This window comes from Ochotona curzoniae, unplaced genomic scaffold, assembly GCF_017591425.1.
Source record: "Ochotona curzoniae isolate NIBS_2020 unplaced genomic scaffold, NIBS_Ocur_1.0 contig_4612, whole genome shotgun sequence".
Taxonomy (NCBI): Eukaryota; Metazoa; Chordata; class Mammalia; order Lagomorpha; family Ochotonidae; genus Ochotona; species Ochotona curzoniae.
In genome coordinates this window covers 14,342,104-14,361,908 of record NW_024466343.1, presented here as the reverse complement: position 1 = coordinate 14,361,908, position 19,805 = coordinate 14,342,104, and the positions used below count along the sequence as shown (strand labels likewise).

The 19,805-nt window shown below is 41.4% G+C and overlaps 1 protein-coding gene across 1 annotated transcript in view; it reads right to left on the bottom strand.

Moving 5' to 3' along the window:
- DNAI3 (dynein axonemal intermediate chain 3) overlaps nt 1–19,805 on the bottom strand; it is a 66,782-nt gene that overhangs the window by 26,741 nt on the left and 20,236 nt on the right. Inside the window, exons 9-16 of the mRNA XM_040987239.1 lie at nt 14,932–15,122; nt 14,033–14,157; nt 13,823–13,912; nt 11,762–11,848; nt 10,808–10,936; nt 7,541–7,614; nt 5,948–6,092; nt 2,241–2,328 (exon numbers count right to left, since the gene is read on the bottom strand). Coding sequence (XP_040843173.1) covers nt 2,241–2,328; nt 5,948–6,092; nt 7,541–7,614; nt 10,808–10,936; nt 11,762–11,848; nt 13,823–13,912; nt 14,033–14,157; nt 14,932–15,122 — 929 coding nt within the window. The remainder of the gene's footprint in view (nt 1–2,240; nt 2,329–5,947; nt 6,093–7,540; nt 7,615–10,807; nt 10,937–11,761; nt 11,849–13,822; nt 13,913–14,032; nt 14,158–14,931; nt 15,123–19,805) is intronic.

Below are 19,805 nucleotides of genomic sequence, written 5' to 3'. Positions count from 1 at the left end.
CTGGCACCAAGCATCAATTCTATTTTTAATTCATTGGAAGTGAACAATCAGAAATGTAAAAGCACCATTTACAGGAGTGCCAAAATATAAACCACTTAGATACAGAACTGTCAAAACATGTGAAAGACCTGTATATTGAATACAAATTCTTCAGATTTCATACAATTCCAATCAAAATATCAGCAAGCTTCCATGCAAAACAAACTATTAAAAACCTACATGGAAGGGGCCCAGCACAGTAGACTAGTGGCTAAACTTCTCGCCTTGAATGTTCTGGGATGCCATATGGGTGCTGGTTCTAATCCTGAAGGCCCCACTTTCCCTCCTTATCTTTCCCTCCTTGCAGCCTGGTGTACTGGTTAAATGATACAGAATAACCACAGCAGCTGTTGGCATGGATTTGGAGAAACTAGAGCTTTCGTATATTGCTAGTGGGAACGGAAACTGGTAAAACTGTGATGGAAAACACTTCGGCAGTTTTTCTAAAGTTAAACCCTTAGTACCATGATCCCACCATTCTTTAGGGATTTATCCGGTACAAATGATTATGTGGGTCTGTACAAAGACTTGTGCACAGATATTCATGAAAGCTTTATTAATAATATCTCTAAACTGAAAGCAATCCAAATGTCTGTCCCCAGGTGAATGAGCAAAGAACCGTGTTATATTCACACAATGAAATACTACTTTGCAATGAAATGAGCTTTTGATACAACATGGATAAAAACCCAAAATAGTTATGTCGAATAAAAGAAGTCTGCCTCCGCCCCCCCAAGTCAGCATATATGATTTATGCACAATTTATAAAAAATGCAAACTAACATGTAGTGACAAAATTAGATCAGTGATAGTCTGGGAGTGAGGCAGGCAACACAGAGAGAATTCCTCCAGGAGCAAACTTTGGTACTGACAGATCAGGTCAATATCTTGATCAAGATGGTTTCAAGGGTGTACACCTGTGCCAATATTAGTTAAAAATGTGTAGGCCAATTATGGTAGTTCAATTAAAGCTCCATAAAGTTGTTAGAAATTAATTTACAAAAGTCCCTACACACTTCAAAAGAGATAACAACATCCTTAATGTGAACTGGGTGATGGTAGTCATATCTTCATGGCCATTATTTTCATCGGATTGTTTTAGGGCTAAGACAAGTTGACCTCTTTCAGTCTTTGTCTCTGTAATTATAAGAACATAATGCCAAGTGCCATCTTGCAGATTGTTGTAATGATCTGCTTGTACTCACCAGGACCTAGCACAAAATGAATACCTCACAAATATCTGTTGAATAAACAAAAGCATGTACAGTGTTAGAGCAGTACCTAACCTACAGCTGGAATCCAACACATTATAGCCAACATTGGAATACAGAAGAGGAGGAGGAAGCAGCTTTGCTTGGCTTCCCTCCAGAATGAAGCAGGCTCACACAACTAAAACGCATGGAATGCCTTAGTATTGCTTTGAAAATATCTATAAAAATGAGTGATCTCATTTATTTATAGCATCAAGCTTTGGGTTAACTGAATAAAACACATGACTCCAAAGTGTGAGATTTTGTTTACGCTGAGTATCAGCATCAGGAATGGAGTGCTCTTCTTGTATGCTCTGTTGTTTAACCAAACATTGAATAATGGAAAGCCTCTTGGTAAGGCAATGTTTGGAAAAACACTTCTGTTGCTGGTGATTCCTCCACCTTTTCATCATATGTTGCTCTCCAGGTATGACAGCATACTCACCTTGGTCTCCATGGCTTTGACAGCTTTTGTGTGCACCCTTTCATTATTTCCACACAGCTGTGTGGGCTGAGAAATTTAAAGGCAATTTTCTTCCTTTACTCAGTTTTATTGCAGTGCTGCATAAACATTAATTTTTAAAATTATATTCTAGTTGAGAAGGGTAATTTGTTTCTCAGTACTTTGTAACTGATTTGGCTCAACTTCAGACATGCTCCATTTTACAGAACTGTTCTTGGGGCACATACATATTCATTAGGTTAGCGCCACTCACCTTCGTCATGGATTGAGTTTCCCAAACCTACACGAATGCGCCCAATTTGAAATCAAGTTGAACTGGATTCTGTTCACCCTTTTGAGTGTCTAGGAGGTTTTAATGTATTGGCTATAGCCATTACAGGCATTATAAGACATCATATTGGAGGAGTTGTTTTTTTGGTCCTTACATGTTAGACTATCATAACTCATTTCAGATGTAAGCCACCAGCACTCCAAGAGAAGGCACTTACCTTGTGCCTTGTAAAGAAGATGGTCTTCCTTCAGGCTGATCTTGGTTGGGCAGTGGTCTAAACTTGTTTCACCCTTAGACAACCTTAACTTTTAGGAGAAATTGTAAGAAAGAGAAGTTCATATATTCTTAAATCACCTTGAATCATAGCCATCTCTCCCACCTTCCCCATTTCAATTTTCATTAAGATTTTAGTTGCTTTTTTTTGCAGGTGAAATACCTAAGTCATGTGCCTAGAATCTTGCTACAGAAGGCAGCTTGTCTGGGGGCACATTTCAAAATCCAAAGTCTCATATGGTGTCTTCTGACAATCTCTCATGTTCCACTCCCTGCTACCTCTATGTTCATTTTAACATAAAAGAGTAACTTGTTCTCAGGGTTAGTACAATGGCATAGCAAGCTAATGCCCCAACTGTGGTGCTGGCATTCCATATGGGCAATGAATCGAATACTGGCTGCTCCACTTGTGTTTCAGTTCCCTGTTAATGGCCTGGGAGGGCAGAAGATGGCCCAGATGCTTAGGCTCCTGCAGTCACTTTGGGAACCCAGAGGAAGCTCCTGGCTCTCATCTTGGGACTGGCTCAGTTCTAGCTGCAGCAGCTATTTGGAACAGATAAAAGATCTGTCTCTCCCTCTCTCTCTGTAACGCAAGTAAAAATAAATATTTTTTTCTTCTTTTGAAAAGAATGACTCTTTCAATGTGCTCCAGACCTCGGGGTCGGACAGGCTAGGCAAAGTAGCTCCAACAGCTGGCAAATGTGTCAATTGGTAATGGAACAGGGTAGATCGGGCAGGACTGAGCAAACCTTACCCCACAAGAAAAACTAAAGACCAGGAGGGAGCACAGGTCATGCGGAGCTAGGCTCTTGCACCTACTGAGCCAGGAACGCTAAGCCACAGTGTCTAAGGCAGAGGTCAGGACAGGGGAGGGGCTGCGCCAAGCTGAGTCAGAGCAACCACTGGCATGCAAGTGATCTATGGCTGGGAACAGGCCTGGTTGGGGAGCTAAGGGGACAACCCTAGTTGGTTTGAGGTTACCACCAAGGGCCGTGTGACCTGAAATGGGGGCTGTGTTCTGATCTGGAAACGGTTGTAGTCTCCCTTGGCATAAGTGTGGACTGGGATTGGATGCACCAAGCCAGGCCAGACCCCCCAACACCCTCTGGTGTCCTGGAGGACTGGGATAGATGTGCGATGGACTAGGCAAGGTCTCAAAACCCTACTGAGCCATGTGTGAGCCATATGTGGGTATGGACAAACCATGGCTGGGCTGAAACATCCAACAGCAAGAACCAGTTTGGGTTGAAGGCCAGTCAGGAAAAGCCACTGTTCCTGCTATGACAGGAGGTGGACTGAGTAGGGCTGGCTCATGGACCCACTGGTAAGCGTGAAACCTTGCATTGGGAGAGGTTCTGATGGAGGAGCCTGGGCAACTCCTCAGGCAGGACACAGACCCGGCAGGTAAACACAAGAAACATGATAGGAAACAGCCCAGAACAGGCCATGGAAAGTTACCCACTGGCATACAATTGGCAGACATGGGGGCAAGACCAGGCTGAATCTGTCCACATCATCCACTGGCAAATCCAAGCACCAGTGTGGGTTGAGCCAGGTTCGGTCGCAACAAAGACTAGTGCACAATATGGAATGCCAAGGTGAGGTTGCCTGTACCGGAAGGGACCGCAGCACCCAACCAGCGTGAGAACAAGGAAGGAAGGGGGCAGAGCCAGCAGGGTAATATGGGAGGGTTCCTTTGCTGGACAGCTACTCCCGCAGGAGAGCATGGGCTGGGATGGGGGCAGACCAGACTAAGCAGAGCTACCACACCTGTGCGCCTCATGCGGACTAGATTAGGGAAAAGCCAGGCTGGGCTGATTATTCCTACTGGTGCAAACAAAATTAGAGTGGGCGAGGGTTGTTTGGGTTTAGCCACAGCATCAGCTGGCAGAAGCTGGCACTGGGGGCTAGTTCTGTCAAGTCAAACCACTGCATAATCTGGGAGTGGGAGAGGCCTGGGAGGGAAATAGTGGGCTCCTCCCTCTTGGGTTACCACTTCCACGGGAGGGCATAAAACTAGGACAGCGGCTGGGGTGGAATGGGGAGTGAGACAGACTGGACTACTGCTACACATACTGGCAAACCAGGGTAGGGGGCGGGCCTGGTGGGGGTTATTTTGGGTCGCTCCAACTAGGCTGGAGCTCCCACTGGTTCATGCGAGGGCCGAGCATGTGCTGGGCAGAACCAGGCTGGACTGCAACACCAATTGGTTCCAGTGGAAGTCGGGAGTGAAAACAGAACCAACTCAGCAATTGCAACCACCAGCTGATCGGGACCATGGACTGTGCCAGGCCCTGTACTTGTTAGCACATACAAGAATCTGGCTTGAGAACATCTCAGACAAAGTTTCTTTGGAGATCTCCCCAATCCAAATGCTGGACTCAGAACCCTAATCAAGAAAAGAGAGAAGACAGAACAGGTCAACCAATTATGTCAGCTATGTATTGGCAGCGAAATACGGGGCAAAGAGAGACTCTATGATGCGCTATGTCAATCAGTGGATTCTTCAAGAACCTCATAGTGCTTGGAGTGGCAAGATTGGCAGCGATTCATAACTGTTGAAATATCAAAACCACTTGAGCAAGAACCTCAGAGCATACCCTACATCTGGGACCTGGGGAGGGTGGGAAATGGAGTGGGCCTTCTCCCTTTATACCCCTCTTTAAACACGAAGGAAACAATATGGAAAAAATAATAGTCTTATCCACTTTCCTGTTGCCCTTGAACCTTTTTACTCCAATTAACTATGTAAAGATTGTCAAAATGCAATTAAAAAAAAAAAAAGAATGACTCGTTCTCCTGTTTCTTCTGTGAAGCCTTGGAAAGTTGTGGATGGAACTTGCATTAACCTGGGGACTTCTTGTTCTCCCTAGGGACACACACGCCTGAGTTTTGGAAGTGGGCCTGTGATCATCGTCCTCACTTGCCACTTGTGGCTCCCTTCCCCTTCCGTTCCTTCCAGCTGTCTCTCCACAGACTACTGACTTTTTGCTTGCTTGTTTTTTGTTGTAATGACTCTTGAATAAACCTCACCCAGAATATTTCTACCCAGTTCTTTCCCTGGAACTCCAGGAATATTCTGCATCTGCCCATGTGCTCTCTTGCACTGGGAGCAAGTACATCATCATGTCATTCCCACAGTACTCACAAGTCAAAAGAAAAGTATCAGGTTTGTGATTCAAATCAGACATTATAAAGACAGGACTCATCAAATCAGAGGCTAGCATGGTAGCCTAGCAGGTCAAGCAGGCCTTGTAGTGCTTGCATCCCATATGGGCACTAGTCTGTGTCTGGCTGCTGCACCTGGCATTCAGTTCTCTGATTACAGCCTGGGAAAACCAGTGACGTGTTTAGGCCCCTGCCAACCATTTGGGATGCCCAGATAGACTTCCCAGCCCCCAGCTACTGACCCAAGTTTGGACATTACTGCTCTGTTTTTAGAGGGTTTGTATATGAGGGTCATATGTGCATATATGTATATGTGTGGGGTGTATGCATATATGTACACACATGAACAGAGGGTGTATATTTGAGGGTAATTTATGTATATACATGTATAGAGGGTGTGTATATGAGGGTATATATATGGATATGTATGTATTATACGGAGTATGGAAGCCAATGGGATGGACTAAATCCTGTGTAATTTACCTTAGTGAGAGGTTTCCAGGCGAGATCTAGATGTAAAAAGGTAGAAGGGACATCAAAAGGAATTTCAATGGTTTCTTCTTTCTTTTTCTCGGTCACTTGTGGGGTTAAAGTTTTCTGTGGTCTAATATCCCAAAAACATATTGTGCTAAAAGAAAAGGTTTATGGTTTACTTTTCTTAATAATTACAGATATGAGGTATAATCTTAGTGTCACTATACATGAACAATGTACCTGAAGTAATATTTTAATGTTTGTGAAACTAAAATTTTTGTGAATCAGTACTTTCTACATTTTATATTTTAGAGAATCATTCTTCAAAAAGTTCATGATAGAGCCAGTGCTGTGGCTCAACAGGCTAATTCTGTGCTTGCAAGTGCCAGCATCCCATTTGGGCACCAGTTTGTGTCCCAGCTGCTTCACTTCTGATCCAGCTCTCTACTTACGACTGGAAAAGGAGCAAAGGATTGTCCAAGTCCATGGGACTCGGAACCTGCAGGGCAGACCCAGAAGCTTCTGCCTCCTGGTTGGCTTAACTCTGGCTGTTGTGGCCATTTGAGGAATAAAGCAGCAGATAGAAGAGCTTTCTCTCTGTCTCCCCTTTTCTCAGTAGATCTGCCTTTCCGATTAAAAAAGCTAATTTTTTAAAAAGTCCATTATAACCAGAATTAAAAGACCATTTTTTTTTTGAAGAAAATTTTTTGGAAGCCATGCATTACTTTTCCCTAATATTCACGTTTATGAACTTTATGAAGATTTCCCAAATTGTACTTGGTATTTTCTACTTCAGAATTTTAAGTTCTACACATTGAGATCATTTCACTTAAGTATATATTTTTCAACATAATTATGGAGTTATTCATAGAAAAACACATTTAAAAAATATCCACTAAGAGAAGAGGCATTTAGCACAGCAGATCAAGTTGTGCTGGAGATATGCACATTGCAGATCAGAGTGCCTGGCTCTGAGTCTTGTCTCTATTTCAGATCCAGCTTCCTGCTGATGCACACCCTGGGAAGAAGTGGGTGATGGCTCAAGCACTCGTGGCACTGCTGCCTGCTTGGGAGATATGAACTGAGTCCCAGGACTGCGGCTTCAGCCTGGCCCTGGCAGGGCTGCTGTGGATATTTGGAGAGTGAGCAAATTTAAGGGAGCTCTCCATATGTCTGCCTTTCAAATAGATAATTCTTTCCCAAATAACTAAAAAAAATACTAAAAAAAGTATGAATAGACAACAAAAATGTAAGCCTTCTATTTTTAAAAGATGCTTTCCTAATTAAATGTTTACAATCTTCATAATTATGATATTATGGAATTATAAATAACACATATTGGGAACATGAAGAGGCAGGAAAAACTATGGGTATTTCTATACCAGTCATGAGCCTAGTTAATTGCTCTTTTTACAATTTATCTCTGTAAAAGCATGAACTACTAGCAATCTATAAAATTCTGTCCTTTAGCTATATTGGGTTTAGCTACTGTATTAAAGGGCATACAAAGAGCAAAAGAAGACAATAGTTTTAGGAGCATCCAAGTGAAAAAAGAACATATGATATAGAAACATTTTAGGCAGTGTTTGAAATGAGACATACCAATCTGCTGAACACGTCACAAGTTGACAGGATATTCCACTTCGATTCTCATAGACAGAGCCCAGTCTGTTAATCTAGTTTTTAAAAATTGGAAGAAAGGTCAATTCTGTACATCTAGAAGAATATTTTTAAATAGGTACTTTTAAGTTTTTTTGTTGCCTTGTTTTAAATTTTAATAAAAGAACATGATACTATCATAAATGTCTGGGAAATAAAAGATTTTACAAGTTTTTAAAATCTAATTTTACTTGAAAGGCAGAACTACACAGAGAGAGAGGATGGGAAAAAGAATCTTCCACCTGATGGTTTACTTCCCAAATGGCTATAATAGCCAGGTCTGGGTGAGGCTAAAGCTGGGAGCCAGTAATTCCAACTAGGTCTCTCATGTCGGTGGCAGAAAGACCCAAGCACTTGAGATATCATCTGTTGCCTGCCGAGGGCATTAGCAGGAAGTGGATTAGAAGTGAAGCAGCTGGGGCTTGAACTGGCTCTTTCATATGGCATGCTCATGTCACTGGCAGAAGTTTAATCTGTGCTACAACAATGAATCTGTGATTTTAAAATCAAACACAATCTGCATATAATTTTTTTCAATTTTCTGTCCCAGAAATATTTTTAAAGTTTTGATAAGAATGCCTGTACATTTAAAAATTATTTTATTTATTTAAAAGGCAAAGAGAGACGAATGGACAGAGCTGCACAGAGGAATTTCCCATCTGATGCTCTACTTTCCCAAATGCCTGGAACACCAGGAATGGGCCAGGCTGAAGGCAGGAGCCTGGAATGCAATCTGGGTCCCCTACATGTGTGAAAGAGACCCGTCATCTGCTGTCTCCTAGGGTGGCCTTAGCAGCAAGCCAGACTCAGAAGGAAAGCCAAGGACCTGAAGCCAGGCATCTGGATGTCCAACTCAACTGTGTGAAATGCCTACGCCCTAATACTGAGATTTTTCACTTTACATAATTTGTGCACTACTTGCTCATTCACAAACTATCTCAGTAGTTTACAATATACTATTGATGTGCCATGGTTTCTCTATCCATTCTTATTAGAGACCTAGAGCTCAGTCAGACATCAGCACAGTTTGGAACTCCTCCTAATCAGCAGCACAACTCTGCCAATCCTCAGTGGATCCCTTGCAGGTCTTCATGACTCCCCAAGGTCCCAGGGGGTCCACAACTTTCCTCAGCGAGTTCTCAGAGGAGACAAAAGCTTTAGGGCAACCTATGAGGGGACCACTCTCAGATCAGTAGAGGAATGTGACTTAGCCCAATACCCTGTTTTCCTGGGAAGATGATAAGCAGAATAGGAACAGGGTTTTTGGCTACAAAGCAACCAGGAAAGGAGGCATGGAGCACAGGGACAGGTGGTGGCTTCGCGAGACCGGACACATCCCAGGAACCAGACAACCACAAAACGACTGACCCACTCCAGGCCTGCACTTGTCGCAGGTTCAGCTGTGGCTAGCAACTTGCACTCAAATCTGATAACCTTTCATGTTTCTGACAGCCTGTCTCATGCTGGGATACTGAGGCTTCTCTGATGGATGAGTTTGGAGACTTCAGAGATGTACGCTCAGGAGCTTTATTCTTCAACATTTGAAAATACCCAAACATAGCAATATAACAGAAATTTTGGAAGAATTTAAAAAAATCAAATATAGTTCTACCCACCTTTCTTTCTTCTTCTTTTATTAAGATTTATTTCTTTTTACTGGAAAGGCAGATTTACAGAGAGAAGGAGAGACAGAAAGATCTTCCATCCACTGGCTCACTCCCCAAGTAGCCACAATGTCTGGGGCTGAGCCTATCTGAAGGCAGGAGTCAAGAGCCTCCTGCTGGTCTTCCATGTGGGTGCAGGGTCCCAAAGCTTTGGGCCGTCCTCGACTGCTTTCCCGGGGCCACAGGCAAGGAGCTGGATGGGAAGTGGAGCTGCCGGGACCAAAACCGGCGTCCACATGGAATCTCAGCATGTTCAAGGCAAGGACGTTAGCCACTAGGCTACTGTGACTGGTCCAAGTTTGGACATTTGAATGAAGAGCCACACTGACTAATTCTAGACGTTCATGTTGCAGTCTCAGTTTTACAATTTTGTTGCTTGAAATTTCCACTTAAAAATTAAGTCTGAAATAAGCCAGTAATTTTCTTTTGTTATTAGTGGATATTTTATGAGTTAATGTTTTCATGATGACTTACTAATTACTTTTGTGTAAATTTTGATAATCTGAGATTTTATATTTGCATTTGTTGCGAATCTTTTGAATCTGTCAGTTTTTCTGTTTGTGATTTCTTTCAGGTCTAACAAGCTTAGAAGAATTCCAGAATCTGATAGTGTATTCTTATTTGCTGCATTTTCTATGATTTATTTTATTTAAATTTGTAGCCATCTCAACATATTTATGTGTCTGATGTGATTTGAAATGAAGTCCTTTTTCATTTGCTCCAACTTCCAATGTCATGTTAGGTTTTTCTTGCTAATAGAGATGATATCTAAGCTATTTGTTTTGGTTTTTTTTATGATTTTTAGAATTATATACACTTCATATAATTTTAACTTGGAATGCCATTAAAATATCTGGCAGATTATCTGGCAGATCTAATTAGCTGTCCTAACTCAGAATACTACCAGAATAGTTAGTATATTCTTGGATATTCTTATCTAGCAATTCTTCAAATCACCCAGTAACTCCTTAGTATCCCTGAAGGAAACACGTGGGGTGCCAAACAGCATCCAAAGTCCCCAATACGGGCAAATTCAGAACCAGAGTGCCAGGCAGTTACCTGGACTTGTTACTGCACAATCAGTAGGCAATTTGTGAAGGTGCCACACTCAGATCAACATAGAAACACGACCTTCTTGGTCATTCAATTCAAAAACTGTGCTTGGGCAAACTCACAGCTGGCAATGTATCACAGATCTTTAGGGCTTGCTGGCCTCCAGATAACTGGCATCCTAACTCCATAAACACTCAGACTGTAACATATGTATACCTGACTTTCACATATCAAATCATCTTCTTCACCGTTGTATTTTATCAGTGTTGGCACCATCTACATCTTTAATTTATAAGCTTTCCACACTGGAAGAGTGATCATAATCTTCTCCTTAAGCTGGGTCCTGACATGGCAACAGCAACTCAGCTTTGTGATATGGAGTTCCTGGCTGATGTAGATATAAGTGAACTGTCCATTTGAAACATCTTCTTGGGCTAAAACCCTTAACATTTACAACCCATCCTGAGACAAGTGTAAAGCCATCAAGACTTACCTCAAATGTATCAGACAGCCAGTGGATATCTGTAATTACTTTCTTGTGTCCGTTTTCTATTGAAGAGACTGCGCAGTGTCTGATATACATCGCTTCCTTATTACTGTCTGGTTCAAGGAGAAACATAGGCTGCAAAAATGTTAAAGCAGAGTTACTTGCTAATTCAGAGTGCTGATGAGTGAACTCATGTTTAAATTTTTATTCCAACTGAAACTTGGAGATATACCAGCTCAGGGAAAAATACAAATTAATGTTCCTATATGCCATACACTTAGGTAATAGGATTGTCTACCTTCACTAGTGGTTTAAAGCTTTTCTTTTTCTTTGTTTTTCAAGTCCACAAATATTACTGAACTATTCCCTTAAGAATCAGTAAGACACTGATTTTTGAAAAGGTATATCTCTGTGTGCCCACATGACATGCCACCACTCCTTGGTGAGCTAACAGTTGATGTGCCGATGAATGCAGATGTGTAATCTAGTGGGTAAGTACTGAGAGTGAGCCGAGACATCTGCTGAACTCTCTCCACAGAACTTGCCATCTCACGAAGTCTCAGGAGGACAGTAACCTCTGCATTTTATGCATGGGAACATTGATTCCCGCGCATGTGAGATGGCACATCCAACCTCACAGGACCGTAATGCAGACCCCGCATACCTGACCCTGCCACTTACGGTTTTTCAATGACATGCCTTAAGATAAGTCACTTGGTCCCTTCATTTTGTTTAACAACAATAATCGCAAAAAGAACCTAACATCCCAGCACAGATGATGCAAGCAGCTTGGTTGAGTTTTTAATGTAGGCCCACTTAGAAGTGACTGGGACATGCCCACAAGCAGATGGGAAATCCTGGGAAACAGTGTCCCCCCTCCTGCTTCCCTGCAATGACTATGCTAAGCTTCACAGTTCTGTTACGAACAATCTCACAAGTGCAAAGTTACAAAAAGCTAACCTTGAGAGCGACTTTTTTACTTCTGCTACCCCCTGCCTTGATGTTTTCTATGCGATCTGCGTGTGAAGTGATATCCCACATGACAACCTAAAACAAAAGCACATATGATTATTGCATTTTCAGAGATAGTTGAGTCTTGCAGATATTAAAAAAAAATCCTACTGACATACAACATGAGAAGTCAGTCACCCTAGGGGATAACCAGGAGCTTTTCTTTTCTAAAAATTCATTTATTTTTATTGGAATGACAGAACTACAGAAAAAAGAGATGGAGAGAAAGATCTTCTATCTGTTGGTTCACTCCCCAAGTGGTCACAATAGCTGGAACTGAGCTGATCCGAACCCAGGACCCTGCAGCTTCTCCTGGGTATCCCATGTGGGTGCAGGGTCCCAAAGCTTTGGGCCATCCTCTGCTGCCTTCCCAGGCCACAAGCAAGGAGCTGGATAGCAAGTGGAATAGCCGCGATATGAACTGGCACCCATATGGGATCTCAGCAGTCGCATGCAAAGCGATAACTTTAGCCACTAGGCTACTGTGCTGGGACCCAACCAAGAACTTTTCTTTTTTTAAGATTTATGTTTATTCTTCATTACAAAATCAGATATACAGAATGGAAGATCTTCCGTCCATTGATTCACTCCCCAAGTAACCACAACTGCCGGAGGTAAGCCAATCCAAAGCCAGGAGCCAGGAGCTCTTCCCATGTGGGTTCAGGGTCCCAAGCATTTAGGCTGTCCTTGACTGCTTTCCCAGGCCAAAAGCAGGAAGCTGGATGGGAAGTGGAGCTGCCGGGATTTGAACTGGCACCCTTATGGGATCTTGGCATGTTCAAGGCGAGGACTTTAGGTGCTAGATCACCGTGCCAGACCCCCAGCCAGGAACGTTTAAAGATAAATAAAAAAGAATGCTTTCTTCTCTATAAAAGAAGTCTCAGCCTTTTAAATTTTGAGTTTAACAGATTCTAGTATTGTTAAAAATCTAACCCAAGTGCCATGAGATTCCGTTTGTGTTGACAAGAGTTCCTCTTCCGCTTGGCCAGGGGCTGTGATTGTAGGACCAGCTGCTTTAGACTCCAGGTAAACAGTCTGTGCTCCTGAATCAAGTATGGAAACCGAGCTATGCTCAAATGCTGCGAAGTGCTAACTTCTATCAAACTGAATATTAGGGCCAACTCTGAATTTTCATGTCAAGATAGTTACCTTTTTGAAGAATCAGCATAAGGTAGAATATACAACACTGAATTCAATTAATTTTCAATGACTAAAATATATTTTGGTACATTAAAATGTTAAACTGTCAGGATTAAGCAAATCCCATGATTTTATTTTCAGTATGCGCTTTTCTAAAATATTTTAAAGCAAAGTTGAATTCCCTTTGTAATGAATAAACGAGGTATTATGGGAAAGGCTTGGGGGATAAGCTGCGCGCCATTATGACAACCCTCTGTAATTATTTAACAACAATGCAGGAGAAATTTGTTTTCCAGGTTCTGGATAAATGTTTATGTGAGCTGCAGTTAAATCTTAACCACAAAAGTTTTCCTGGCATACACAAAGATTGTTGTCTAGCTCACTAAATCACAATAAATTCAAACTTTAATTACAAAGATTTTTGTTTTGTTTTATTAGAAAAGCACAAGATCAGAAGACAGGATTTAAATTTTATAAACTCTATGTACATCAAATAATCTAAAAAGGGAGAAAAAAATGACACAAACAGTGTCAGATTATCGATACCTAAACTTAATGACATATGACTGTTTAAATTTACAATCACTTTTTAACCCCAACCCTGGGGAAATATCAGATGATGCCTCTTGTAACTTTTGTTCTTACAGGAGGGCACCCAGTTCTGGAGAACTTCAGGTGTTTCATATCATGTCTAACACGTCTTTGTACCCTGGTATGAAAAGTGACCTAAAACTGGCATTCTTTGCTTCTGTGGAACTGAAATTCTTAAACAAAAAAGAAAGAAAGGAAAGAAAAAATCCTACAAAATCAAAGCTTAGCAGAGAAATGTTTTTTACTTTAATAAGTAGCTGAAAAGCCCCTCACACCTACCTGTCCATTTATACAGCCTCCAGCGATGATGTTGGGGTCACTGGGACAGAACTGGAAACAGAAGATGTCATCTGGGCTTTCTAGCATTAACTGAGGTGAACCCAGCACATTCAAGAAAGAGTGAGAAAATATATTAAGATCATAGCTTGAAAAAAAAACACTAAGGCAGCTGAATTTTTTTACACTACCTTGCCAACTCTCCCTCGTTACCTGAGGATGGATGGGATCAGAGAAACTCCAGAAAAGAATTAGTGATGGCTGCAGCAACAATTTACCAGAAAACTGGACTCTGTTTTCAAAGGAGAGACGCACAGCCACCGACACAGCTATCAGCCCTGAGTGAGGCACAAGGAGAAGTTTAAGTCAGCTGCAACTGAATCAGGAGAGGTGGTTCTAGTGTCACTTTCTACAGAATGATTCTTTGCTTCCATTCTGACGAAATCTGAGTAGAAATATCCATAGGAGCGCCAGAGCTGTCTTAGAGCTCTGCTGTTTTGTGTGGCAGCTACTAGCCACAGGTCATTTATTTAGCACTCGGAATGAGGTTAGTTCGAATTGAGGAGTACTGCTGGCATAAAATCAACAATGGACTTCAAACATTCATTAAAAAAGTAATATTTGCTTTGGATTTTGTGTGTATTACATAATGGCCAACAGGGACTCTGGGCTAGAAGAACGAGAAATGAGGGCCCTTCTGTATGTCTCTATCTGCATGTAGTCCTACTGCTTCTGACCGCAGAGCTTGCTGAAGGCAGGGTGTTTATTATCTAGTTTAACAATCAGAGACAGAGGATTGGATGGAATGAACTCTGCCCTGGCAGTACAATCAATCTGAATCAAATTCTGATTTTGTGTTGCACCAGGTGGGTGACCTGAGCATGCCACTTCTCTGCACTGAGTTTCTTTCTTCTTGGTGTAAAACAGAGATAATAAATATGAACCTCTCCTACAGGAAAGCTGGGAGGACATATGGAAGGGAAGGTACAGAAAGTGCTTGGCAGGTGGCTGGTACTCACCAAGTAGAAGTGATTTTATTGAAATCGAGCAAACAGGCTATTTTCCATGTGAAAATGAGATGATTTTAATGTCCTCACCAGCAGGGTCCTCACCATAGATAGTTGGGTGCCAAGACACACAGGTGATCATCTTCTCCATGGGGCTATGAAGGTCCGTGAAGGACTGGTACTCCTTCAGGTGAGTGTCGGACTTGTCCCCAAATGTGCCTTCCTCTTCTGCCAGGTGTCTCCAGTCATCAATAAATGTGTCCATGATTTCATTTTGCTGCAGGGCTATTTCAACACTGTAATAAAAATAAAGTGTTTGGGTTTTAGTATTTAGTGCTACAAGTTACTTTACTTAGACTGAACAAAAACCAATCCTTCTCAATTCCATTTGGTAAAATAATGATTAACCTCATGTGAGATAAATGACTTAGAAAAAGTTCCTGGCAGTGTGCAGCTCAGAGCTTCTCTCAAGAATGTGCAATTTTGGGGTTAGTGTTGGACACACCGATGAAGACACCACTCGGGATGCTTTGATCCCACAATGGAGAGCCTGGGTTTCCAGCAATGCACCCAGTACCAGCTTCCTGCTAGTGTGCACCTGCAAGCAAGCACATAATGGCTGAAGTAGTTGGGTTCCTGAGAGATATGGGTTGAACTTTTGCCTCCTGGTTTTGATCTGGCCCAAGCCTTGGCTATTTGCAGACATTTGGAAAAGTGAGCCAAGAGATAGCAGATCTCTTTCTTTCAAACTACAAATTAATAAAATAGCAAAGATAAATAAATAAGCTAATATGAAGTATTTTGTTTTAAAAAAAACTTGCTGTTAAGCTACCAGGAGTGCTGTTAGCCAATAGCCTCTAGCAGCTTCCTGGTCGGCCTGCCTTCAAGGCACAATTGAGCTGCCTGTGGCATGTGCTGCCCCCTGGCTTTGGGACCGAGTGTGACAGTTGCAGACTTGGCCTGGTTGGCCTCTGACTCCTGCACCAGGTTTCAGTTGCTGTGGAAGGGAACTAGCTTGGCTGGGGATTGGCCTGAAACTCTGCCTTTCTGACTTGCTCCTTCCTCCTTCGGTTTCCCGGTGCAACCCTGAGTACTGAGTAGACCTCTATTAGCAACTTGGTCTCAGTTGCTTCCTGGAGAGCCCAAACTGACACAAAAGGCAATTTTTTTAAAAGATTTATTTTTTTATTTTTTTATTGGAAAGGTGGATATACAGAGAGGAGAGACAGAGAGGAAGAACTTCCATCCGATGATTCACTCCCCAAGTGGCCATAACGGCTGGAGCTGAGCCAGTCCGAAGCCAGGAGCCTCTTCCGGGTCTCCCACACGGGTGCAGGGTCCCAAAGCCTTGGGCTGTCCTCGACTGCTTTCCCCGGCCACAGGCAGGGAGCTGGATGGGAAGCGGAGCTGCTGGGATTAGAACCGGCGACCACATGGGATCCCGGGCGTGTAAGGCAAGGACCTTAGCCACCACACCATCGCGCCGGGCCCAAAAGGCAATTTTCTTAGGCATATTTAATACCAAATGATTACTTACACAAATAGCACCAGTGCAAGTGCGTTTATATAATTCCAAACAACAAATAAGAGATTCTCAGTCAATGAAGATAGGAAATTTAGAAGGGTGTATGTTGGGGTGGGGAATTAGTTGCCTTAAAGCTTCAGAGTTGCTACTGTGTCAAATTGCATTATTAAACTTCCAGCAATGCATGAAACAGTCTCTAAAATGAAGCCTTGTCCTGCTAATGGCTCTCCTGTAAGAGATGCTCTGAGTGGTAGAATTATCTCCTAGCAGTACCTGAGACCCCGCTTTGACTGGCTCCCATTTTAAACGGTTACCATGATGCTGGTCATCCCTTATATGCTTAGATTTGAAGCTTCTGTTTGCTCTGGAGGCCTCATGGGGCTTTCCCACAACTAGGATGCCCTCTATGATTCATCCTAATGACCCAGCAGCTTGTGTTGTTCATAGGTGTGGTGAGCTGAAAGAGCTGTTCTCATTTACAAATTTCTTAAAATCAGAAAATGTATTTATTTAAATGATTCCATGACATCTCATCACAATATGTACAAAGGATTGATACATTTCCTACATCATTACTGTTACCAGTCATTGCTTGATTGAATCCCATCTCCATGAAAGGATTCTTGAACTTCGTCTTTCAAAACAGAGTATTTCGTAGGACCTTGCTACTTAAAATGTGGCCCAGGGACCAGCAGTAGCAGCACTGTCTGGAACCTGTCAGAAGGGTAGAGACACAGGTGACCTATGGAATCAGAAGTTGCATTTTAACAAGGTCCCCGGGAGGCTCAATTGCTCATTAACCTTTGAGTAGCTCCGTGTAGCTGCTCATGTTAAGGCATGGAACTTCAAGGCTTCAATTCAATTTCAAGTTGAACCATTACTCATTTCTATGTCAACCTGGGTGAGACAGGAATTCCCTAAAAGGATGTTAAAGACAGGTTCTTTGCTCTGCTTTCCTGAGTCTTCCAACTGGCTTAAGAGTGACAGGCACGCGCAACATTCACAAGGGAGACGAGAAAAAAACCCTTTTCTTAAGGTGCAGTCACTGGATTTCTCAGAAAACGTGATTCAGAGAGCAAAAAATTGGAGGCTGGCAGAACTGTTAACCAGAAGAAAACCCAGGCCCATCACTGCTTTCCTGATTCCAAAATGCAGGTTTCTTGGTTGCCATGGGAATATCCTTGCCATCTCTCTCAGATTCTATCATTTTCTCTGCAACTAATACTTCTGATAAGTTAGGTTTTAGCCAAAATCCTATGAAAAAGATATCTCTCCATACTTAAAAAAATTTATTTATTTATTTATTTATGTAAAGAGAACAGATGCCATATATTTCATATAGATGTAACAGCATAGCGAGTCTCCCCACTTCTTCCCTGACGCCCACTTCCTAATTTCTTTATTTTAACTTCTTGCAATGACATACTTTGAATTTAGTTTATAATCACAAGCTTAATTCTCCACTGAATAAGGAACTCAACATGTAGAAAGCAGAAATACCACTGCTCCTCAGGAGAACAGACAAGGGTTATAAATGATAACTAAATCTCAACACCTCAATTTCACTCACATATATTACATGTTTTTGTTCTCTGTATATTAGGCACCAGAAATCAGAGAAAATATATTTGTCTTTTGGAGACTGGCTTATGTCACTAAGCATAACAACATTCAACAGCATTTATTTTGTTGGAAAGCACAGGATTTCATTCGTTATTATGGCTGAGTAGCCTTTATATGGTCATGTATGATTTCTTTAGCTAGTCATCAGTTAGTGGAATCATGCATGATTCCCTATGTTATCTGTTATGAATTCAGCTGTGGTAAACATTGGGTACAGATAACTCTTTCATATATCATAGACAAGGAAAAGAAATCAAAGGGAGACTAATGGAAAGGGAGAGTCAAGCTAACCCTGTTTGCAGCTGAGATGATCCTGTACATAGGGAGACCAGAGGACCTCACTAAGAGACTATCAGAACTTGTAAGAGGGATTTGCACAGCTGCAGGGTATAAAATTAACACATAAAAACCAATAGTCTTTTATACAAAGACAATACTATGGCTAAGGAAAAGCTTGTAATATCAGTCCCATTTATCATAACTACAAAAATTTTTAATACTTTGGGACAAATTTAGCCAGACAGATAGAAGATCTCTATAGTAAAAACTACCAAATATTAAGGAAAGAAACAGAAGACAACAAAAATGAAAGAAAAAAAAAAACTCCACATTTGTGGATTGGAAGCATTAGTGTTTTCAAAATTTCCATACTGCCAGATCAATTTATAGATTCAATGCGATCCCTATTAAAGTACTAAAGTTGTTCTCAGATCTGTAAAAAGACCCATAAAGTTCACATGGAAACAGAAGAGATCCCAAATAGCTAAAGCAATGTGAAGTGATACAAAGTTGGAGGCATTGTAGGATCAGATTTTACAACATTCTGTTGGGTAATTATAATCAAAAGAGTCTGGTATTGGCATAAAAACAGCCATGTGGACCAATGAAAAATCTCATTTCTCAGAAGGTTTTCTTACAGAACAAAGCCAGGCTTGTGTTACTTTTAAAATAGTCAAATAAACTTGAAACTGGAGGTAGGATGAGCTTCTTAGTACTTCCTCACCACTGCCATTATAATTCCTGTACTAATGTTTCTTCTTCTCCTTATTTTCTACCTCCCACCCACATCTATTATAATACTATTCCTTATTCATTTCTTTCTAACAAGATGACTGAAAGGGAAAAATAAAAACATGAGACTAAAATAATACGTGCTGTGAATAATCGAGAATTGACTACTGGCCATTGATTTTGAACAGTTTCTGTTTTTTTAAAGATTTATTTATTCAAATTTAAAGTTATTAAGCCAGGAGCCAGGAACTTTATCTTAGTCTCCTATGTGGGTGACAGAAGCCCAAATACTTAAGCCATCTTCCATTGCTTTTTCCAAGTCATTACTAGGGAGCTGGATCAGAAGTGGAGCAGTTGGGACATGGTACTCAAATAAAATGACCGTGTCGAGAATGGCAGGTTAACCTGCTGCATACAATGCCAGCCCCATTTCTAGAACACTTTAAACATTTTTTCAGTCTTTTTTTCCCTAAGAAGTGATCACATATAAGCAAATGTTCTTATTAGCAAATGTTATTTGCAATTTGAGGAATAAGAAATCTTAGGTTTTCTAGCTTCTTTCTCAATGCCAACATAGGATAAAATGCAACATGCTCTCTGAGAGTAAGTAGTGAACAATTAATGCTCTTTCCAAAACACCTAATGAAATTTTGAATTCAATTTTTCTGGGACATACTTGGCAGTTTCTGAAATTTGATGAAATTTCTCAACCTTTAATCTACTGTGAAAGAGATTTTCTTACATGTAAAAATAAAAATGTTTCACATATGCTATTTAATTGACTTTGTCACTGAATTTCTAATTTTGCAAAGAAATTGAA